Consider the following 21467-nt stretch of genomic DNA (forward strand, 5'->3'; position numbering starts at 1 on the left):
GAAGTTTATCTCAGAGGAACAGGACTTTATCTCAGAGGAAGAGGACTTTATCTCAGAGGAACAGGAGTTTATCGCAGAGGAACAGGAGTTTATCTCAGAGGAACAGGACTATATCTCAGAGGAACCGGAGCTTATCGCCAAGCGTCACAGCTTTACATGTGTGGAATGCGACTCACCATAGGAATGAATGGACTTCGGCTTTGTTGTTGTCACTTGTCGCATTCAGTGTGAAGCAGGCTTGACTCTCAGATTTGACAGTGACTCAGACTTGACTTGACTTGACGGGACAGTACAGAGTCTATGGAGGTCATTTTGGTCAAATCTCTATAATGAAGCTCCGGACTTTATTTGGATCAGATATTTATGAATGTTCAGATGGACCCCTGCAGTGACTGTTAAGACTTAAATAAAACTTTCCAATCACAACACACAACATTAAAAAATATCAAATGTATCAAAATTTCTGAATAATAAAGGGTATAATATAAGTATGAAGTAGTTAATACTGACATTCACATCAGTAGGCTCTCCCTTTCCCTAACACAATATGCAGTAAACCTCCCTAAAACCTGTGATTCAGTCGTCTTTGTTGGCATGTAAAAACTAAAACACACTTTTCCTTTAATACACCAACACATTTAATCCATCATCAGTTTCTGAACGAGACAAAGACGTTCGCCCATGCAAATTTTCACTCCTCACAGGTTGGGGGCTTATTTTCTTCATCAACACCAAACCAGTCGACATAAAAAATGAATACGGCTAAGGTTTCCGCAGGAAAATGTAAAAATAAAAAGCAAATCAGTTGGATCAAAGTTGGCTTGCAAAGTTTGCTCGACATCATCACGTGGCCGCTTTTTAATCGTAATCCTTATTTTATAGAGAGTTTATTTTATAAAGCTCTTCATGACAAGTGAAAACAAGTAAAAAAATAATAATAAAAGCGAGAAATGAGAATTTGGACACTTAGTTTGATTGGGGTGGGGTCAGAGGTCGGAGCTGCAGCCACAGGCCCCCCTCAGCACGTAGAACCACTTGGGGGAGCCGGCGGGCGCCCGCGGAGGCGGAGGCGGACCCCACGAGGTCCGGGTCCACTCCCGGAGACAGATGGAACCTCAGCAGGGTCATCGCCACGACGACACGCAGCTCGGCCATAGCGAACTTCTGACCGATGCAGTTCCTATGGAGAGGCAAACGCGGTAACACAATGACGCACACGCACACGCTTGTGTTAGTCCTACTTCATCACGCCATCGATTCATGCTAATTGCTCTAAATGAACGATCGTTCAAACCGAGGGAAGGTCTGGGAACAAGGCCAAAAACGTGAGCTCAACAAGGCCTAGTGAGTTATAGAAAAATCGGAAAATGGAACCACACACTGGGTTTCATGAGATGTCACAATGGACGAAATTTGAGAAATGTATGAATATTAAGAGTAATTGAACTAAGTCGAGATTTTGGCGACACATTAAGCTCATGGTTTAATGTAATAATTTAATGGTTCAATTAATATGAGTTGAATGTGGCTTAATTACCTCCAGTCTAAATGTCACATACCCCTCTACATTGGCCATATCTAAGTCATGTGACCTCCAGTTTCTGGTATCATTTTGAAATGTTTCTGTGCGATATCGGCTCATTAGGGTTATATTTTGTTTTAGTCAGTGGTAGTACCCATGGAGTTCTACAGTTGTGTAAAATGTCAGCGTTTGATTGATGTTAAAAAATGTTCACAAACTTTCTTTCAGAAAAAGGAAAAATTGTTGGCTTTGGTCAAGCCTACCTGGGGCCAGATGAAAAAGGTATAAAGGCATGTGAAGAGCGCCCCCTTGTGTTGGCCCAGTGGAAGCGCAGAGGGTCAAACTCCTGAAGGAATGACACGCAGCGATGGAAGTGAAAGCAGGCCCAGTTTTCAAGCAAGTATTAATCCCTTAACTTACAAAAAAAAACAAAAAACACAGGCAGACAGAAACAATGAAAAAGGCAAAAGTAAAACAAGATTTTTTTGTTTTGTCTGTTGTTGTTTAATGTAGTAGATGGAGAGAAAGGTGCCTTATTTCACCATTTTGAATCATTTCAAAATGCTCGGCGAATTCACAAGAGGATTGCGCGGCTTTTGTGGCCGCTAAACCTGCGTATACAATAGAAATAGTTCCTATTACAATAGGAATATTTTTGACCTTTTCCTAATTTAAGGACACAAAAAAAACATGTGTCCCATGTCAGGCACCCCCCCCGCCCTTATAATTTCTTTTGTCACATTGATAATTGATAATTAAAGTGATAATTGCAATGAAATGCAAAACAAGGGTCTTTGTGCTGTCATATCATAAGAGCAATATCTTTAGTGAATAGGACACTGAGACGGCGCAGACAGCGGCCCCAATTGATGCACAATTGATGGTGCTATTAGCGGGCGCAATAGATTTCGTTGTAAATTCGCCCCTCAGACTTTTATTACCCCTGATAATGTAGACCAATTCTATTTATACTTGTTTTTAAAAGTACAAATTATGATAATTAAAAATCGGAATCAGTGAATAAGATACCAGGCCAAACTAGACGGGTTAAAGAAAAACTGAAGTTGTGTTCCTTACATATGGATTTGTCCAGACATCTGGGTTGTGGTGCGTTCCATAAATACTGACCAAACAGATCGCACCTGTTGGAGGACACATGGAAACATTGGTCATTATGGGGTTTATCCAAAGTACCTTAAAACCCGGTCACACCAGCATTTATGACCAATGCAATCGGTTGCGAGTTGGAGTGTAACCCAGAACAACCGCACACCGACAGTGTGTATGACTGTGTGCATGACAGTGTATGACTGTGTGTATAAATGTGTATGACTGTGTATGACTGTGTATGACTGTGTATGACTGTGTATGACTGTGTGCATGACAGTGTGCATGACAGTGTATGACTGTGTATGACTGTGTATGACTGTGTATGACTGTGTATGACAGTGTGCATGACAGTGTGCATGACAGTGTATGACTGTGTATGACCGCATGTAGGACTGTGTGTATGACAGTGTGTATGACAGTGTGCATTACTGTGTGTATGAAAGTGTATGACTGTGTGTGAGGTTGTACCTTTAGGCACAGTCCTGTGGCCAGGCAGAGGCATGTCCTGGCTGTACCGCCTGGTGACGGCCAGAACAGGAGAGTGCAGCCTGAGGCTTTCTTTGATGCACATGGAGGTGAAGGGGAGGTTGGACAGGTCGTCCCTTGAAAGGTGCAAACGGTAACATTGGACAATTACTGGCCCATAGCGCCCTCTAAAGGAATGCATAGAAACTACACCAACATTGCCACACGTGGTGCTCCTCCTCCAGGAGGCTTTAGCTTGGTATCAGACGGGTCGTTTGGTCGCTGAATGTTCGTCCACGCTGCTCAAACTAAAGTCAACCAGTTTGGGGATACGTTGTTCCGGGGGCGGGGCTTGAGTGGAGATTGACAGGTGTGACCTAGTCTACCTGTCCAACAGCATTTGCAAACCCAACACTGACATACCATGGTCGGTTTGCACAACAAACAAATATTATATTACTGATTGTACCCGGAGATATGATTTTTATGATAATCCATCCCATCTTGAATGACCACCGGGATGTTCTCAGCTGATACGTTCTCACCACTCTAGTTGTTGTCCCGTTCGTCCTCGCATCAGCTCGGTCACTTCCTGGCGGCATTTCTCCTGGTAGTCGGCGTGACACGCCAAGTTATACAGCGTCCAGCAAATTGCGCTGGCCGTCGTATCGTGACCTTGGGAGGAGAGATCGGGGGAGGGCGTGGCAGTGGAACGCCACATTGCGGTCAGTTATTTCCGAATAATGACCGCTGATCTGTCAGTAATGACTGTTAGACCTCGAAACTACAATGGAGGACTTGAATGGATGAATGCGACAACGTCGATGAAATTGTTGCTTGGGGTGTTGCGATATTCAATTCTAACACCTGAACACCTGCCAGCCAATCACGGAGGCTCGTTCGGTTTGGTCTGGGGGAATTTAATTTTATTTTATTTCATTTTATTTAATTGTATTTAATTTAATTTTATCAAATTTAATTTAAATGACTCTGACCTGCAAACATGAAGGTGTTGGCCTCTGCTTGAATCTCCTTGTCTGTTAGGCCCCGCCCCTGCTCGTCCTGCACGTAGACATCAAAACCACCGCACACAATGGCATTTTATTCCCTTTTACCTATGATCATTTTTTCTTGTGCTCATTTCCAATATTATATTTTGTCCCCCGTGCACCCACCCGTGCCAGCAGAATGATGTCGATGAAGTCCTTCCTCCTCTGCGGTGCTGTGGAGGGGTCCGGCTGTCGACTGATGAGGGCTCTGCGCTCTTGGACCACGTCTCTGGTGAACCTGCACACACCCACTTCAGCTTGATATGAAGAACTTGGTTTCAGCTCCCAGAGCGACACTGTGCTGTTGTGATGCTCGTCCGTCATCATTAAAGACAGAATTTTACAGTTGGACATTCATCGTGAAACGACTCTGAGTGGGACGTTGGGATTTTGATATCGATGTCTGCATTCATCTCTCCGAGTCCTCCATTGTAGGTTCCGTGCAGCATCACAAGATGGCGCCACTAGCTAATGTCAACCTGAGAATGTAGGCGGAGTGATGCGAGGAACGTGAGATCAGGTGGCGAAGTGGTTGCCCGCGGCAACGGTCATTACAAACGGATCAGTCATGTTCAGAAACAACTGGCCACTGATAACCGCTATTGACCAATCACAATAGAGTACAGTGACACAGGAAATGTTTCTAAATGATTATCGATATCTCTGTCCTGGCTCGTACTTGTGCACTGTGTTGATGGCGTGTTGAAAGCGTTTTCCCTGTTGAGTCCTCCAGTAAATCCAGTCCCAGTGATGGAGAATCTTTTGGCGCCGATCGATGATCAGCTCCCCCAGCTCTACGATGGCCGACACATAGTCACTGGACGTCCTAGAGAGAGAGAGCGAGAGAGAGAGAGAGAGAGAAAGATGTACCATTTAGGGGAAAAAAGTCATGAGGTATACGTTTACTGTTCATTTTTGAAGTTTGTTGCCAACATTCCATTTAGTCTTGACATTTTTAGGTTTATTTATTTAGGTTTTTATTTTTTTTCTGTCAACTGTTTGGGCTCGTATGTAATGCTGATCATGAGGGTTATTGTACATTCCCGTTTTCACTGTTTGTTTTGTTTATTTCTTTAGTAAATATGTATGACAACATTTTTCCCGCCTGTCCCCCTTTGGGTCATTTTATTTGTATTTATTCATTCAATCACTTTATTTTATTTGTCATTTTTATTTTATTTAATAGGATGTATTAGCTGTTTATCATTAGGTTTGGTGTATATTGCCACATTTTATTGTATACAGCTGTCAGGTTTTATTCTTTTTTATCTACCTACCTACCTACCTACCTGTCTGTCTGTCTATCTATCCATCCATCCATCCATCCATCCATCCTTCCATCTATCTATCTATCTAAATTTTGCAGAACAGAAGAAGTGGTCTCACTCCTGGCAGTGGCTGTTGTAGCTGAAAGCACATTTCAGTAAACTGTCCAGCGTCATCAGGCTGATGTGGTGGAACATCTCCATGTTGGATGTGTCCTCTGTCAGCAGGCGCTGCCACTTGGCCTGGAACAGAAGAACAAGACAAGCAGACGGAGAAGGGCAAGAATGAACCACGTAAACAATTATGTGACCAATCAAACAGATTCCCTTTGTGTCGATGGACTCAGATCTTGCGCGGCACAAGCTGATGCGCTGCGATAAGCTCCGCCTCCTGTGTGGTAAGCTCCGCCTCCTCTGCATTAAGCTCCGCCCGCTCTGTGATAAGCCCAGCCACATCTGCGATATGCCCTGCCTTCTTCTGTCCTTTGCTTCTTCTGGCGTATGTCCTTAGACCTTCAGCTCTGTTTAGGCGAGCCAGTCCAGCATCCTAGCATCAAGGCCCTCAGACCACGTTTGCCGTTTGGGGCCCGGTGGTGTTGTGCGCAGCAGTTCTTGGGCGTGTATGGCAAAGGGGCGCCGGGACTTGAGGCGATTTTGTGGAGGAGGTGGGATTCACTCGCCTGTGCCTTTCAGTGCGGTCTTAAGGGCAGTGTCCAGCTTGTTGACGTGGGGGCTACGGCACCAGACCGGAAGAAGAAGAAGAAGTCTTTATTCATCACGCAACACACCACACCACACTATAACACATGCTTGCACACATACACACATGCACATGCTTTGATGGTGGCCGGTGAAATGGATTCTCTGCGTTTGACCCATCCTGGGTTGTCCTTCCTCCGGTGGAAATGCGCAGTGTCTTTGTGAAGGCTCCCCATGTGGTGCCGGCTAGACGACGTATCAGCACGGGGCGGGAGGTGGTCTTTACCTTGACCTTATCCAGGTGTTGTCTGAATGACAGTGTTCTGTCAAGCTTCACGCCAAGGTACTGTATGTGGGGAAGGGCTAGTACTGTAGCCGGGTGTTGTCAACCATGATGTTCATTTCATGGGACGCTTCTTTGTTGTAGAGGTGGAACATTGACGATACGGTCTTGTCAGCACTGAGCTTGAGGTGCCAGTTCTTCAGGTATGAAGACAGGATGTTCATGTCTTCAGAGAGGCCCTCCTCTGCTTCCCAGGATGGCTTGCTCAGTAGGATGGCCAGGTCATCTGCATAGCCGTACTTCCTTGATTGTGTGGCAGGTATGTCGCGGATATATATGTTAAACAGCATAGGTGCCAGCACTGAGCCTTGTGGGACACCGTTCTTGAGCTTTCTCACCCTACTGCTTTGGCCTTTGCTGGTGTGTAGCCGAAAGCTGCGGTTGCTCAGCATCTCCATTATGAAGCTCACAATGTGCTTGTCTGGGATGGTTTCCAGAAGCTTCATGTGTAGTCCACGTAGCCAGACAGTGTCATATGTGGCTGTGAGGTCCAGGAAAACGGTGCCGGCCTTCTCTCTTGCCTGGAAGCTGCCCTCTATGTCTTTGCACAGGAGGGTCACCTGGTCTGCCGTTGAACTACCGCTTCAAAACCCAGCTTGTTCTTAGGGCAGCTGGGGGTCGATCACTGGGTTGAGACGCGCCAGGATAAGACGTTCGAGGAGCTTGTATGGAACACAGAGCAATGAGATGGGCCGGTATCCCTTCGGGTCGTCGCTTGGCTTGTTTGGCTTCAGCAAGGCGATCACCTTGGCACGGCACCAGATCTTTGGCAGCTTTGAATGTTGGAGACATGTAGAGAGGAAGGAGCGCAGCCAGTCGGTCGCCTTCTTGCCTTGATGTTTAATGTACTCTGAGTGAATGCTGACTACACCTGGTGACTTACTGGTCTTCAGGCGTTGGATGGCCTGTTCGATTTCTGGTGTTGTGAAATCAGTGGATAGGTTGGAATCGCATCCTGGGGCCCTGAACAGCTCATGGACTCTTGCTGATGTTGTTCTGGCCAAGTCCTTGTCCGCATTAGGGAAGCGGCCATTACTTAGCAGGAGTGACGTGATGGAGTTTGCGGTGATGGGGCACTGTGCTGGGTTGTTGACCTTCCGGTCATCTTGTTCATGGTCTGCCATGCCCGGCGGCTGGTGTGTGTGAAGTTGATAGATTCCACAGTCTCTGTCCATTGTTGCCGCCGTTTCTCATTTAGTCTATAGAGTAGATCATCTGCTGCTTTGTCCCTGTCTTCGCTGGTTTGTGCTTCTGCATGGGAGCGAAGTAGGTCTTCACATTCGTCATCCCAGCAGGAAACGTAGGCTTTGCGTATACCGTGTAGGATGTTCTTATTGGCGGCAGCTAGCAGCATCTTGCAGTATGAGTCGTAGGCATTGTTCAGGTTGTTGTTGCATGGGTGTGGTAGGCCAGCAGCTGCCTTGTTCACGAGTGTCGTGAAGCCTGCCCAGTTTGCTTTGCGGAAGTTCCACCTCTTGGCATCCCTCCCTTGCACTGGTTGGACCAGGGATGGGATGGTGATGAGCGACGGTCGATGGTGTGACCGGGGGAACATCTCCAGGATGTGTCTAACAGGGAGTGGCTGGTTGTTCTGCCATTTTGCAAATGCCAGATCTGGACTGGTGGTGCTGTTCCATCGTGCAGAGTAGAAAGTGCACGGCTCCTTCGGATCGTATAGGAGTGTCGCCTCAGCAGTAGAGGCCCAGTCTACCAGGAAGTCACCATGAGCGTTGGAGCCCCATTCTGTATGATGGCTATTGAAGTCTCCAGCATACACGGCAGGGGCTGGGACATCTGGCAGCGACAATGGGGTCAGTCTGTTCGGAAGTCGCTTGTAGATGTTGACGATGGTTGTGTCTTGCACTTCCGTTGTGATCCATTCTACCTCTGCGCTTTCTGGGGATTGTCCTATAGCTGACCAGGCCATACCATTGCGGACGAACGTAGCCATGCCATGGTGTTTTTTTGGCAATGTATCCGGCCAGGGTATACCTGGTCTCCTGCAGTAGAATCACCGTCACATTGTTTTTGCTGGCTATTTGTTTAAGGATATTGATCTTGGCTATGGTGAGGCCTTTGACGTTGTGCTGAAGTAGCGCTAACGCTAGCGATGCGGTCTGCAGATGTTGTGAAGACATTGGTTTCGCTTAGGATCATGCAACCTTGCAACTACTCTTAGCTACTTGTAGGGGTGGCCATGTAGAGGCTGTCTTTCTTCTCCGCCTTCTCTGCGTTAAGCTCCACCCGCTCTGCGATAAGCCCCGCCTCCTATTTGATAAGCCCGCCTCATCTGCGATAACCCAGCATCCTATGTGATAAATCCCGCCTCCTCTGTGATAAGCCCCACCTCTTGTGTGATAAGCCCCGTCTCCTCTGCAATAAGCCCTCTCTGCTTTGCGGAATTTCCCCGTGCGTTCAAAATTTTCAACCGACAAGCTTCGGTCCAACAGTACGATTGGAAGTTACGTCGGTCAAGTTTTTAATTTAAAACTAAGTAAATATGTCACCATATTCAGTATGAATAAATATATTTTCATATTAGCGAATTTTGCTTATTTTTATTTGCATTTTGCAAACACTATATCAAGTTAATTTCAAAGTCTCATTCAGTGAAAATTGTAAATGTCCAGCTGATCAAACTACTAACTGTTGTTCTGAAAAAAAAGAAGAGAAAAAGAAAAAAATCTTCCATTTGACATATTTAGGGACGCGAAACCCAACCGCAGTACACTCGACGGCCGGGTGGGGTCTAACTGTTGGATGTGTATGCGCATTGGGTGTGAAGCATTAATTGCTGTATGTGCACCTTACATGCAACGTGTTTGTCGAGGTGTTGAACACGCCAACGTAGCCCTTCAAAATGTCAAAGTGGAACGCCGGCGTTAGCAACCGTCTCCGGCGGGACCACTCTTCTCCGTTGCTTAGCAAGATACTCTGACCTGCCATGACAGAGAAATGTTCATGAAAATAGTCTTTAAATGGTTTTAATTAGGGATTCAAGACACACCATTTTAAACTATTAACATCTTTACCGTAATTACTTGGACTCTGCATCAAACAGAAACAAAGGGTTGTGAGAGAATTAAGCCTAATCAAAATAAAATAAAAATGTAAATGTAAAAATAAATGAAAATAAAAATAATACAAACAGTTCATCAAACAAGTTGTGTTGGTTTTGTGCGCCGTCTGTACAGATCCACTTCTGTGATTGGCTGATCACTCATTTCAACATGTGGATCCTTTACTATGTTTGGTCCATCGATTTCCAGGGCCAGTCAGAGGCAGTTTTGGGGTGGAAATCCCGAATTCTCAGTGTCAGCAGTTTTGTTGCGTGGGTGTTTCGTTTAAGGTCAAGGACACTTGCTTTTCGGGATTTGGGTATGAATACATAATCAAAAAAAAATAATAATAATAATAATAATAATTATTATGTATATATATATATATATATATATATATATATATATATATATATATATATATGAATGTACCGTCGTTTTGGAGTTTCAGTTCGAGCTCACACTGTGAATTAAAATGACATTTTCATATTTAAAGACAAAATGTATCTGATCCACGCGTAATATTATTTGAATTATTGTTTTTCGAATATTTTAATGCTGTTTTTTATGGACGTAAAACCTGTGACCTCTAGTGTACCACCAGGGGGGAGTCGCGCACCACGTCATCCTTTCAGTGCGTCCGACTTTTTATTCTATTACGTTTGGTGATATGAATTAATTAAATGACCTACGATTTAGAGCTAAATGCAGTTGTTTTAAGGTTTGTTATTTTTAGCGGTTGTTTGTTTATCATTGCATTATTTTAACTATGCTTTAATTGACGTGTCTCTTTTCTATTGTATTTCTTCAGTAGCTGTGTCTCCGGGAGCAGGAACCCACCCAGCCATGGGCGCAGCAGACCGTAGAACAGCTCGTCCTTCACTGTGATGGACGCTGCGGATGGAGGGAAGGAAGGAAGGAAGGAAGGAAGGAAATAAAGAAAGAAAGAAAGAAAGAAGGAAAGAAGGAAAGAAGGAAAGAAAGAAAGAAGGAAAGAAAGAAAGAAGGAAAAGAGAAACTTCTAAAACGAACATCTTCACTTCACTTCACATATATTTCTTCATGTGACTCTTTTGCAAGGCTACAAGTTTTGTTTGTGTGTGTGTGTGTGTGTGTGTGTGTGTGTGTGTGTGTGTGTGTGTGTGTGTGTGTGTGTGTGTGTGTGCGTGCGTGTGCGTGTGCGCGTGCGTGCGCATGTCTATGCATATAATATGGTTTCAAAGGACTACACACCCGAGTACCCACCACTATAATAGGACATTGGCATCTTCATGAACCCATCTGGTGTCCCCATAATCGCATAGTTCATCTCATAATTCCGTCCCCATCATTCAGGGTCCTCATAGTATTTTAAGACATTGTGCGTGCATCAGATTCACTCTCACGATTCTGGTACAAAAGTATTTGTACCAGGAGCCAGCAGTAGGGGCTTGGTGTAGTCGGGGTGGAAGACCCGGACCAGGTGGTAGAACGGTCCCATGAACCAGCTGCAGGAGTGTGTGTGGGTCTGCACCAGCACGTCCACGGCCCGGAGACCCTCCTCCGTGTTCAGCATCTGACACACACGCACACACACACACACACACACACACACACACACACACCGAATCGAATTAAATTAATAATTAATGTAATAAATTAATTTCAAACATACTTTATACCTTTTTTATAATACATGTTATTATATATGTTTTGTTGTATTGAGTGTATTTTATTATATAGTATATATTTGTTTAAAAAAAATATATATATTTTTTTTACCATATCAGAATAATAGTGGAGTGAACGACTGAACGAATTGAAAAATAAAGACTTGCTTACTTGGGTTGGACTAAACCATTGTTTTTAAATACCAAATGTATTAACAAAACACGTTCTAATTAAAATTCCTTTCAAATGAATAGATTTCTAAATGATAGTCACTTTTTCACACATCTATAACATTTACCACCCCGTGTGAAGTGCATGTGAAAATACGTGTGTTGTTGCATTAGTTCCAAAAACACATTCTCACATATATTTCTTCATGTGACTCTTTTGCAAGGCTACATGTTTTGTGTGTGTGTGTGTGTGTGTGTGTGTGTGTGTGTGCGTGTGTGTGTGTGTGTGTGCGTGCGTGCGTGCGTGCATGTACCTGGCCCAGGTGACCGACCAGCCAGGAGTGTGTTTGCGGCGAGCTGAAGCAGGACAGCCGGCGCATGTACCACGCGTGACGCAGCAGCAGCCACGCCGCGCCCGCCACGGCCACACCCGCCAGCGCCGCCGCGACGGCGACGAGGGCCTGCGAGAGGCCGCTCTGAAGGAGCACGGCGGAGAGGAGGAAGGGAGGGGAGGAGAGGCCGCCCAACGACGCCACCACACTCATCCTGAAAGAGAGAGGGAGGTGGGGAGACGCTGGTAGTTGATGCCAATCTCTTAAAATTAGGGGGAAGCAAAAGGAGTTGATAGAGGTGGAGGAAGGCGGAGATGGCGAGAAAAACATCTCCAGTTAAATGAAGTAAGTCTTGTAGAATTTGAAAACACTGGTCCAAATTGTTCTAGGTATATAATATAATTTGACACAATATATAATCATTTAAGTTCTAAGAATACTGTGCCAACGGTTCAAATAGTGTCACAAGGGTGGACGGTGCACAATGGAGAAAGCCAAACAAAATTCCAAAAAATGTGAAAACTGAATAGGTTAAAAATGCCTACCCTACAACCACACACCTCTGAAAGGAAATTTACAAATAACAAATAATAACAAGGCTACTTCTGCCTATTAAAAAAAAATGTTTTGCCTCTCCTTCCGTTCCTTAAAAACCGAATTTCCTGAGATGACTTTTTCTGATTTGCTGTCGTCTGTAAAGCTATATTATGCACCTGCCAGACAGAGTGTTTCGTCAACACACCGACCTGGTTCTGCTGAAGGTGGTGTAGGCCGACACGGAGCTTCAACTCAACTCTGGATCAACGGGTGTCTCTACAAAGTGCAACCTTCTCCCTCTCTCACCTTCTCACGTTGTATCTCTCTTCCAGATGTCTCTCCCACTCGGGCTCTTTTGCTTGGTCTGATGCAGTGTGACTTCTCTTTTTTACCATTTTGCGCGCGCACACACACACACACACACATACACACACACACACACACACAGACACACACACACACACACACACGCACGCACACACACACACACTCTTTCATACTCTATATGAAAGAGTGTGTATATATACTACTATATACTACTAAAAGTATGTATATGTATGTGACGAATAAACCTCTTGAATCTTGAAATCGGTTTAGAAAGTTTCAAAGTTTTAATGGAAAGCTGAAAAACGGTGCATACAAACAGTAACACAAGAAAGTCAACTCAAACAAAAATAATGTTTTCTAAAATGAAGAACCTTTTTTCACAAGTTGTTTTTCTTTTAATTTTCAGTTCAGAATCGTTCATTTTCTCACATCCCCTCGCAATTCCTCCACACACCCCTAGGGGGAAGGGAGGCGCACCACACTTTGAATACCACTGAGATAGGGAAGGTCAATGGTGCAGTTAACCAGAGACCAATATTCAACGATAACACCCTTTAACCATCCTGTAACCCTGTCCATTCAAAAGGAAAATTAAAATGAACTTCACATTGTTGTTGATTAACCGACTCATTATTAGGATTCAGCACTGTCCAAAATGACTGCTTTGACCAACCATACTGGCTGGTTTGCCTCACTACTATTGCATTACTTCTGTTTCTTAAGAAAATATTTAGCAACCGTCCGGTGGTGCTTCGTGGTGAAACTGTCTTGACGTGGAAGTTGGCAACCCAAATTCTTATGTTTATCTTACCAATAAATTTGTGACATCTTCACCATAGTAGGCACACAGTGGATGATGAAGGTTGTGTAGCTCTATTGAAGTTGGACCCAAATTGAAAAATGATGTCTCTTCCCTTTGAAAATTGAACTTGTATAGCACCTTTCAAGAGCAGGGAGATCGCAAAGTTGTTCACACAGGCAATAAGCAAAACATACATAGATACATAAAACACAATAAAAACAGAATTAAATAGAAATAGACAAATTACACATAGGCCAGCTTTAACAAATGGGTCTTAAGCTGCTTTCTAAACGCGTTCACAGTGTCCACAGATCTTATGTCCAAAGGGAGAGAGTTCCAAAGTTTAGGAGCCACAACCTCAAAAGCACGGCCCCCTTTGGTTGTAAGTCTTGATCGAGGAACCACCAGCAAACCCTGATCAGAGGACCGAGGAGACCTGCTGGTGACACAGGGCTGCAGTAGATCTCTTAATGCAGACAGGTGCCTGACCACGCAGAGCTCCATGCTGTGGGTGATCACAAGAACTTTAAACTGGATTCTGAATTGAATGGGGAGCCAGTGGAGAGCAATCAGAATCAGTGTCACACGAAACCTTTTTTAACACCTGGTCACGAGTTGAGCAGCAGCATTTTGGACTTGTGCGCGATCCAGAGACGATTTGCTGAGGCAGGTGAAAAGGGAGTTGTAAATACAGGCAATACTTTAGGCAGTCATTTAGAACTGACAATATAGCTACCTTTATAGTGGCTTATTATCTGTCCAAGGGGAAGCATATACAAGGCGAACAGAATGGGGCCAAGGACCGAACCTTGGGGCACACCACGATGCAGCGTTTTAGGTGAGGAGGCGAAGCTGGCAACAGAAACTGCTGTTGCTGCTAAACTCCTATCAGAGAGGTATGAGGAGAATCACGGCAGGGCTGACCCAGAAGCTACCCGCCCGCTGTTCAAGCCTCTCAATCAAGATACGGTGGTCAACTGTATCAAAAGCTGCACTGAGGTCCAACAGCAGCAGCAGCGAACATATTCATCACAATAGCATTTGAGACTTTGGGAAGAGCTGTTTCTGTGGGCTCTATTACAGTTAGACATTGACATCTCAATCGTTATCATGTAAAGAGCACCCCAAGTTCTTTTTCTGTCAAACTATTATTTTCTGTTTGTTGTCGCATCATCCTATATACTAATTTGCATACAGCCAATAATATCAAATTAGGAAACTCACCCACCTGGTGAGCTGACCGTGCTTTAAACCGATATATAATTAGGATATATCATATCAGTCTTTCAAACTTGAAATGTACACAATTATTTTATTTTGAGAATACCAAAGAAAAATATAACTGAACCAATATCTTAAAGCTCCAATTCCAATATCAATGTTCCAATGATAATTTTTCTTGAGTGTGATTTTATATATATATAAATAGTCATGATATTAATATTATATTAACAATTTGGATGTTCCATGGGATATTTCAAAATAAAACGGTGCGTTGAGTAATTTATTTATTTTTTTGGGTTATGATTTAATAATTCAATTATTGTGAATAATTGACTTGTTTTCATAAAATGCTACATTTTATTTAATGAATTAATTATTGGTTTAATCATAGAATGATAGACAGAATGATTTAAAAAAAAATACTTCTTCGTCTTTCGGCTGCTCCCGTTAGGGGTCGCCACAGTGGATCATCTGCCTCCCACACCTTCTGTTCTGCGCATCTTCCTCCCTTACACCAACCGCCTGCATGTCCTCCCTCACCACATCCATAAAGCTTCTCTTTGGCCTTCCTCTTTTCCTCTTGCCTGGCAGCTTCATCCGCAGCATCCTTCTCCCAATGTAACTCTCATCTCCCCCACACACGTGTCCAAACCATCTAAATCTCACCTCTCTCACTTTTTCACCAAACTGTCCAAGCTGAGCTGTCCCTCCCTTGTACTCATTCTTAATCCTGTCCATCCTTGTCACTCCCATTGAAAATCTCAACATCCTCAACTCTGACACCTCCAGTTCAGCCACCTGCCTTTGTGTCTGTGCCACCGCCTCTAAACCGTACAACACAGCTGGTCTCACTACCGTCCTGTAGACCTTCCCCTTCACTCTTGCTGGAACCCTTCTTTCACAAATCACTCCGGACACTCTTCTCCACCCACTCCACCCTGCCTCTACTCTCTTCTTCACCTCTCTCCCGCACTCTCCGCTGCTTTGGATGGTCGACCCCAAGTACTTCAACTCATCCGCCTTCTCCCCCTCCACTCCTTGCATTCTCAGCTTTTCGCCGCTCTCCCTCCCAGTCAGGCACATGTATTCTGTCTTACTCCTGCTGACTTTCATTCCTCTTCTCTCTCATGCATGCCTCCACTTCTCCAGGCTCTCCTCAACCTGCTCCCTACTCTCGCTACAGATCACAATGTCATCCGCGAACATCATAGTCCACGAAGACTCCTGCCTGATTTCATGTGTTAACCTGTCCATCACCACAGCAAGCAAGAGAGGGCTCAGAGCTGATCCTTGGTTGGAATCCCACCTCCACTTTGAATGCCTTTGTCACGCCTACTGCACACCTTACTACTGTCTGACTGCCCTCATACATATCCTGTACCACTCTTACGTACTTCTCTGCCACCCCCGACTTCCTCATGCAATACCACACTTCCTTTCTCGGCACCCTATCATATGCTTTCTCTAAATCCACAAAGACGCAGTGCAACTCCCTCTGGCCTTCCCTGTACTTTTCCGTCAGCATTCTTAAAGCAAACATTGCATCTGTCGTACTCTTTCCTGGCATGAAACCATACTGATGCTCGCTGATCCCCACCTCTCCTCTTAAACTAGCCTCCACTTCACTTTCCCAGAGCTTCATGCTGTGGCTGATCAACTTTATTCCACTGTAGTAACTACAGATCTGTACGTCTCCCTTATGCTTGAAGATGGGTACCAGTACACTTCTTCTCCACTCCTCCAGCATCCTCTCCCTTTCCAGGATGGTGTTGAACAGTCTTGTTAGAAACACCACTGCCATCTCACCTAAACATTTCCATGCTTCCCCAGGTATGTCATCTGGGCCAACTGCCTTTCCACTCTTCTTCTTCTTTAATGCTGTTCTCACCTCATCCTTGATAATTTTCTGCACTTCTTGATCCACTATCCCCACATCATCCACTCTTCTCTCCCTCTCGTTTTCTTCATTCATCAACTCCTCACAGAACTGCTTCCACCTTCTCAACACTCTCTCGTCACTACTCAGCACATTCCCATCATTATCCTTCATCACTCTAACCTGCTGTACATCCTTCCCAGCTTGGTCCCTTTGTCTTGCCATTCGGTACAAGTTATTTTCTCCTTCCTTATTGTCCAACCTCTCATGCAACTCGTCGTATGCCTTTTCCTCTGCCTTTGCCATTTCTCTCTTCACCTTACACCGCGTCGGCTTGTACTCCTGTCTACTTCTTCATCTCTCTGACCATCCCATTTCTTCTTCACCACCAACTGCTGCCTCACAGCAAGAAGGTCCTGGGTTCGATTCCCGCCTGGGGTGCTGTTGGCACCGTGCTCCGGCGGGTTATCTCCCAAATAGGAGCCTTTCTGTGTGGAGTTTGCATGTTCTCCCCGTGCTCACATGGGGTTTCCTCCACCTCACGTCAGTAAGGACCCCCACCAAAAACATGCACCCATCATTTTCTGACCAGCAATGGACATTTATCACCTGGTCCCCGGGCGCGTCCACGTATGCTGCCCACTGCTCCTGGCTGTGCCCCCGGAGGAAGGACAACCCAGGATGGGTCAAAAGCAGAGGATCCATTTCACCGGCCACCATCATGTGCATGTGTGTGTGTGTGCAAGCATGTGTCATAGTGTGGTGTGTTGTGTGATGAATAAATATAAATAATGTTTCTTCTTTTCTTCTTCTTCTTCTTCCTCATTCCACCACCAAGAGTCCTTGTCTTCCTTCCTCTTCCTACATGATACACCGAGTACCTTCTTGGCCGTCTCCCTCATCACTTATGCAGTTGTTTCTCAGTCATCTGGCAACCGTTCATTCCCAGCTATTGCCTGCCTTGCCTCTTCCCTAAAACGCATGCAACACTCCTCCTTTTTCCACTTCCACCTTTTTATCTTTGGCTCTTCTTTCACTCTCTTCCTCTTCTTGGCCTCCAGACTAATTGTACAAACCACCATCCGATGCTGCCTAGCAACACACTCCCCTACCACCATGCTGCAGTCACTAATCTCAAGATGTAGTCCACCTGTGTGCACCTGTGAATCTCACCCTGTGTTCCTCCCTCTTCTTGAAATGCGTATTCACAACAGCCAATTCCACCCTTTTGGTGAAATCCACCACCATCTGTCCTTCCACATTCCTCTCCTTGACACCAAACCTACCCATCACCTTCTTGTCACCTATGTCTCTGATCCCTTCGCCAACATGCCCATTGAGATCTGCTCCAACGACCACTCTCTCTCCCTTGGGGACGCCCTCCACCACTACATCCAACTCACTCAAGAATTCTTCTTTCTCTTCCATCTCGCACCCAACTTGGGGAGCATATGCACTGACCACATTCATTATCACCCCCTCAATTTCCAGCTTCATGCTCATCACTCTGTCCGACACTCTCGTCACCTCCAAAACACTCTTGACATATTCTTCCGTCAAGACTATCCCTACCCCATTTCTCCAGACATCCACTCCATGGTAGAACAGTTTGTACCCGGCTCCGATACTCCTGGCCTTACTCCCCTTCCACCTGGTCTCTTGTACACATAGTACATCTACCTTCCTTCTCTCCATCGTGTCCGCCGGCTCTCTCTCTTTACTCTTCATAGTGCCAACGTTCAAAGTTCCTACTCTCAACTCTACTCTCCTACCCTTCTTCCTCTCCTGCTGTCTCCCGACACGCCTTCCCCCTCTTCTTCTTCTTCTTCTGCGCCCGATAGTAGCACAATTTTCACTGGCACCCTGTCGGCTAACGGCACCAGTGGCGGTCGTGGTTAACCCGGGCCTCGACCGATCCGGGATGGAAATCAGATTTGATGTCCGCATGTTTGAATTGGCATGGTTTTCACGCCGGACGCCCTCCCTGACGCAACCCTCTCTATTCATCCGGGCTTGGGACCGACACTGATGATACACTGGCTTGTGCACCCCCAGTGGCTAGATTTTATAAAAATAAAAATAAAAACAAGTGTTTCTTTTTTTCTTTCATTTTTATGTTGATGATCTTTTTTTTTTTTTTTAATAAAAAAAAAAAAACAACAAAAAAAAACACAATCAACATAAACATTAAAAAAAAACAATTAAATTAAAAATAAAGATTAAAATAAATATCGCTTGTATTTTGAACGGAACAGCAGCAGGGTGTTTCCGACGCAGGTGTTCCAGAAACTCCTCCTCGTCGCCGCTCACCTTCCGCCGGGGCCTGCGATGGAGCCCGGCGGGCCGCACGGAGCCGGAGAGGACCGGCGCCGCGACGGAGGCGGCATACAAAGCACCCGCTTCAACCCCACGAACCGCTTCTACCAGGGCTGGTTCTCCGCCTGCCCCAACGCCCTACTGGCCGCGGCCATCACCCCGGGCTCCACGCCCAGGGAGGACGTGGTGAAGCGGGGTTACCTGGGCGAGCTGGACCGCAGCCGCCGGAGGTATTTTGTCCTGAGAGAGGGGAGTCACACCGGGCCAAGCCGGCTGGAGTGGTACGGGAGCGCGGAGAAGTTCAGGTCCCGGGCGGGGTCTGCCGGAGGAACTAGCAAGCCAAGGTAAGAAGCCTACACTCACGAAAACTTCATTATACTTGTGAAATAAAATTGTCATTAATATATAATGTAATTTACAGGATTTGTTTTATTTATTTCTTGGTTTAAGTAACTTATAAATCCCTGTCTCTCTCGAAGACCCTGTGCGCCATTCAAGTCGGGGGTGAGATGGGGAACTACGAGCTTCCTATAACGTGCATTATAATAACAATAATAATAATTATTATTATACCGTTGAACAATATACATATGGAAATACCAGACAAAGGCAATACAGTACTACAGAAGGTGTTCTCAGGGGAATACATTCACCTCAAGATGTTAAATATTAGTATAGTTTTCTTCCGCTTCCTTTTGTTTGGAGTCCAGTTTAGTTTTTAATGAACGGATTGACTTTTGTTAAATACCAAGGAACAATGGTTTAGAATTACTGGATAAATGTTGAACAAATTGGCCAAATGTAAATCCTTATGTTTAGCGCTGCTTTTCGTGGAAACCCGTCGTTACGTTTTCCCTCCCTATCACTCGCGAATACAGGTGTGTGCATGCACAAGCAACGTTTTCCCGCAAACCTCCGTCCTGGCGTATAAAATCGGCCGAGGTCAAACCGGGTCAGACGCTTGAACGCAGATCCCGCAGGACTTTGAATGCAGCATGAGCCAGCCATGGAAGAGGCTGCCTGACGGGACCCTTTTTAGACGGGCCCTCCACATGTCTTTTATTTATGGATTTTTATAACGGATGCATTTCAGTTATTATGTTTGATGATACAAATAATAAAAATAAACATTTCCAAAATAAAGAAGATATTATAATCAGTATCAAGGATAAAAGGACACTCGAATAAATGTCGTACGGTATCGTACGGTATAGTTTCAAAGCTTTTTTCTAAGTTGTGATTGGGAATCGCAAATCCACAGGGTGATTTACCTCCGATGCTGTCTTGGCATGAGCAAGACGACAAGTTCCAAGAGAGGCCACACTGTGGCGCTCTACGCCAAGGACCAGACCCTGGTTCTGGTGGCCCAGGACCGGGCTGAGCAGGAAGACTGGTACTGGGCCACCAAGAGCCTGATGGAGGAGAGGGGGCAGGGGTTTGACGACGAGGATGATGGATATTGTACCCTGGCACCTGCAGATGTATTTCAAGAGGTGAGGTTGCAGGAGCGTCGCTTCAGGAAAATGAATTTTAAAACTCTACAAAAGAAGAAATGACTGTTTATTCGTTTTTGGAGGGATGGGTGATCAAAATAGTCACTGGAAAAATAATATTTCGTTGTGGGTGGAAACAGTGAGTGTGAGTGTGTGTGTCCCAATAAAAGATTATTTTTCCAGTGACTATTTTTATCATCCATCTCTCCTTAAACAATTTAACAGTAATTTCTAATTTATTTCAAATTTTTATACATTTTTTTTTTAATAATCTAATGAAATACTACTCTTGATTAAGTATGTGAGAACTTAACTCTTGCGATCTGAATTATTAGCTAAAAGAAGCTGATGAAATTTGGGATGAAGTAATTCTTTTATTTTTTATTTTTTAATAATTGATCAATGTCGTTTTCAAGATCATTGAAACTCCCAATAAACTTCTCATACATACCTGGAATGTACATGAAGTATAACTGAAAATGGCAACATCTTTATTCAATTAAAGTCTCCTCCCTTTTTGCAGCTAATGGAATAAAATACATTAACGCACCCCCTCCCGCTCTGGTCTAAGGTTTGGCCGGTCACTGTGAAGCCGAGGGGCCTCGGCCGTACCAAGTCGCTGGCGGGGGGAGGCCCGGCTCTGCCTGGCGGCCGCCTCCCTCCTGCTGGTGAAAGTGGGTGCGCGTGAGCAGTCGCCTCCTGTTAAGCTTCCACTGCTCAGCGTGCGGCGCTTCGGCCACTCGGACGGGTTGTTCTTCGTGGAGCTGGGCCGCTCGGTGCCACACGGCCCTGGAGAGCTGTGGATGGAGGCAGGGGACCAAGGGAGAGCAAGTGGCGGTGGGAAAAACCAGGGTTCAGAAAGCGACATTCCACCACAGGATTTTGAGTCATCCATGTGGATTTAACCTAGAGGTCCGACTGACGAGGGGAACCAGCCGGATCAGTGCCCGGCTTGAGCGAAAACATGGCATGGATGGGGTTTTACGTCCTGAACCTGGAACTGTCACCCTCTTTGGAGGGAACTGCCGACAAATTTAGCCCTTGATTTTCCTTAAAGTGGAAATCCATCAGATCCTCTGTTGCTCTCGTCTTCGCTCGACGCGGTCACTTTCTTCTCCAACCTCTTTTCCCTCCTCCTGATCACTTGAGGTGGTGGGGGTGTTTCTGGTTCTTTTTTGGGAATGTTCATCCATGTCGATAGTTATCCGGCCGCGAATAGATATGCTGC

The 21467-nt window shown here is 45.2% G+C and overlaps 1 protein-coding gene across 1 annotated transcript; it reads right to left on the minus strand.

Annotated features, from left to right (window-relative positions):
- Positions 1–966: 966 nt before the first annotated feature.
- Positions 967–12596, minus strand: cyp4f3 (cytochrome P450, family 4, subfamily F, polypeptide 3; the record flags this gene model as incomplete). The annotated part of the gene is made up of 14 exons (XM_080023843.1): positions 967–1180; positions 1786–1868; positions 2600–2664; positions 3101–3234; positions 3643–3772; positions 4093–4159; positions 4273–4384; positions 4826–4972; positions 5533–5654; positions 9265–9392; positions 10353–10406; positions 10923–11067; positions 11647–11878; positions 12508–12596. 14 exons carry the CDS (start codon positions 12594–12596, stop codon positions 967–969), a joined length of 1722 nt encoding a protein of 573 aa, XP_079879969.1.
- Between the last annotated feature and the right edge of the window lie 8871 nt (positions 12597–21467).

The sequence above is a fragment of the Zeus faber genome (assembly GCF_960531495.2).
Source record: "Zeus faber genome assembly, chromosome: 2".
NCBI classification, from domain to species: Eukaryota; Metazoa; Chordata; class Actinopteri; order Zeiformes; family Zeidae; genus Zeus; species Zeus faber.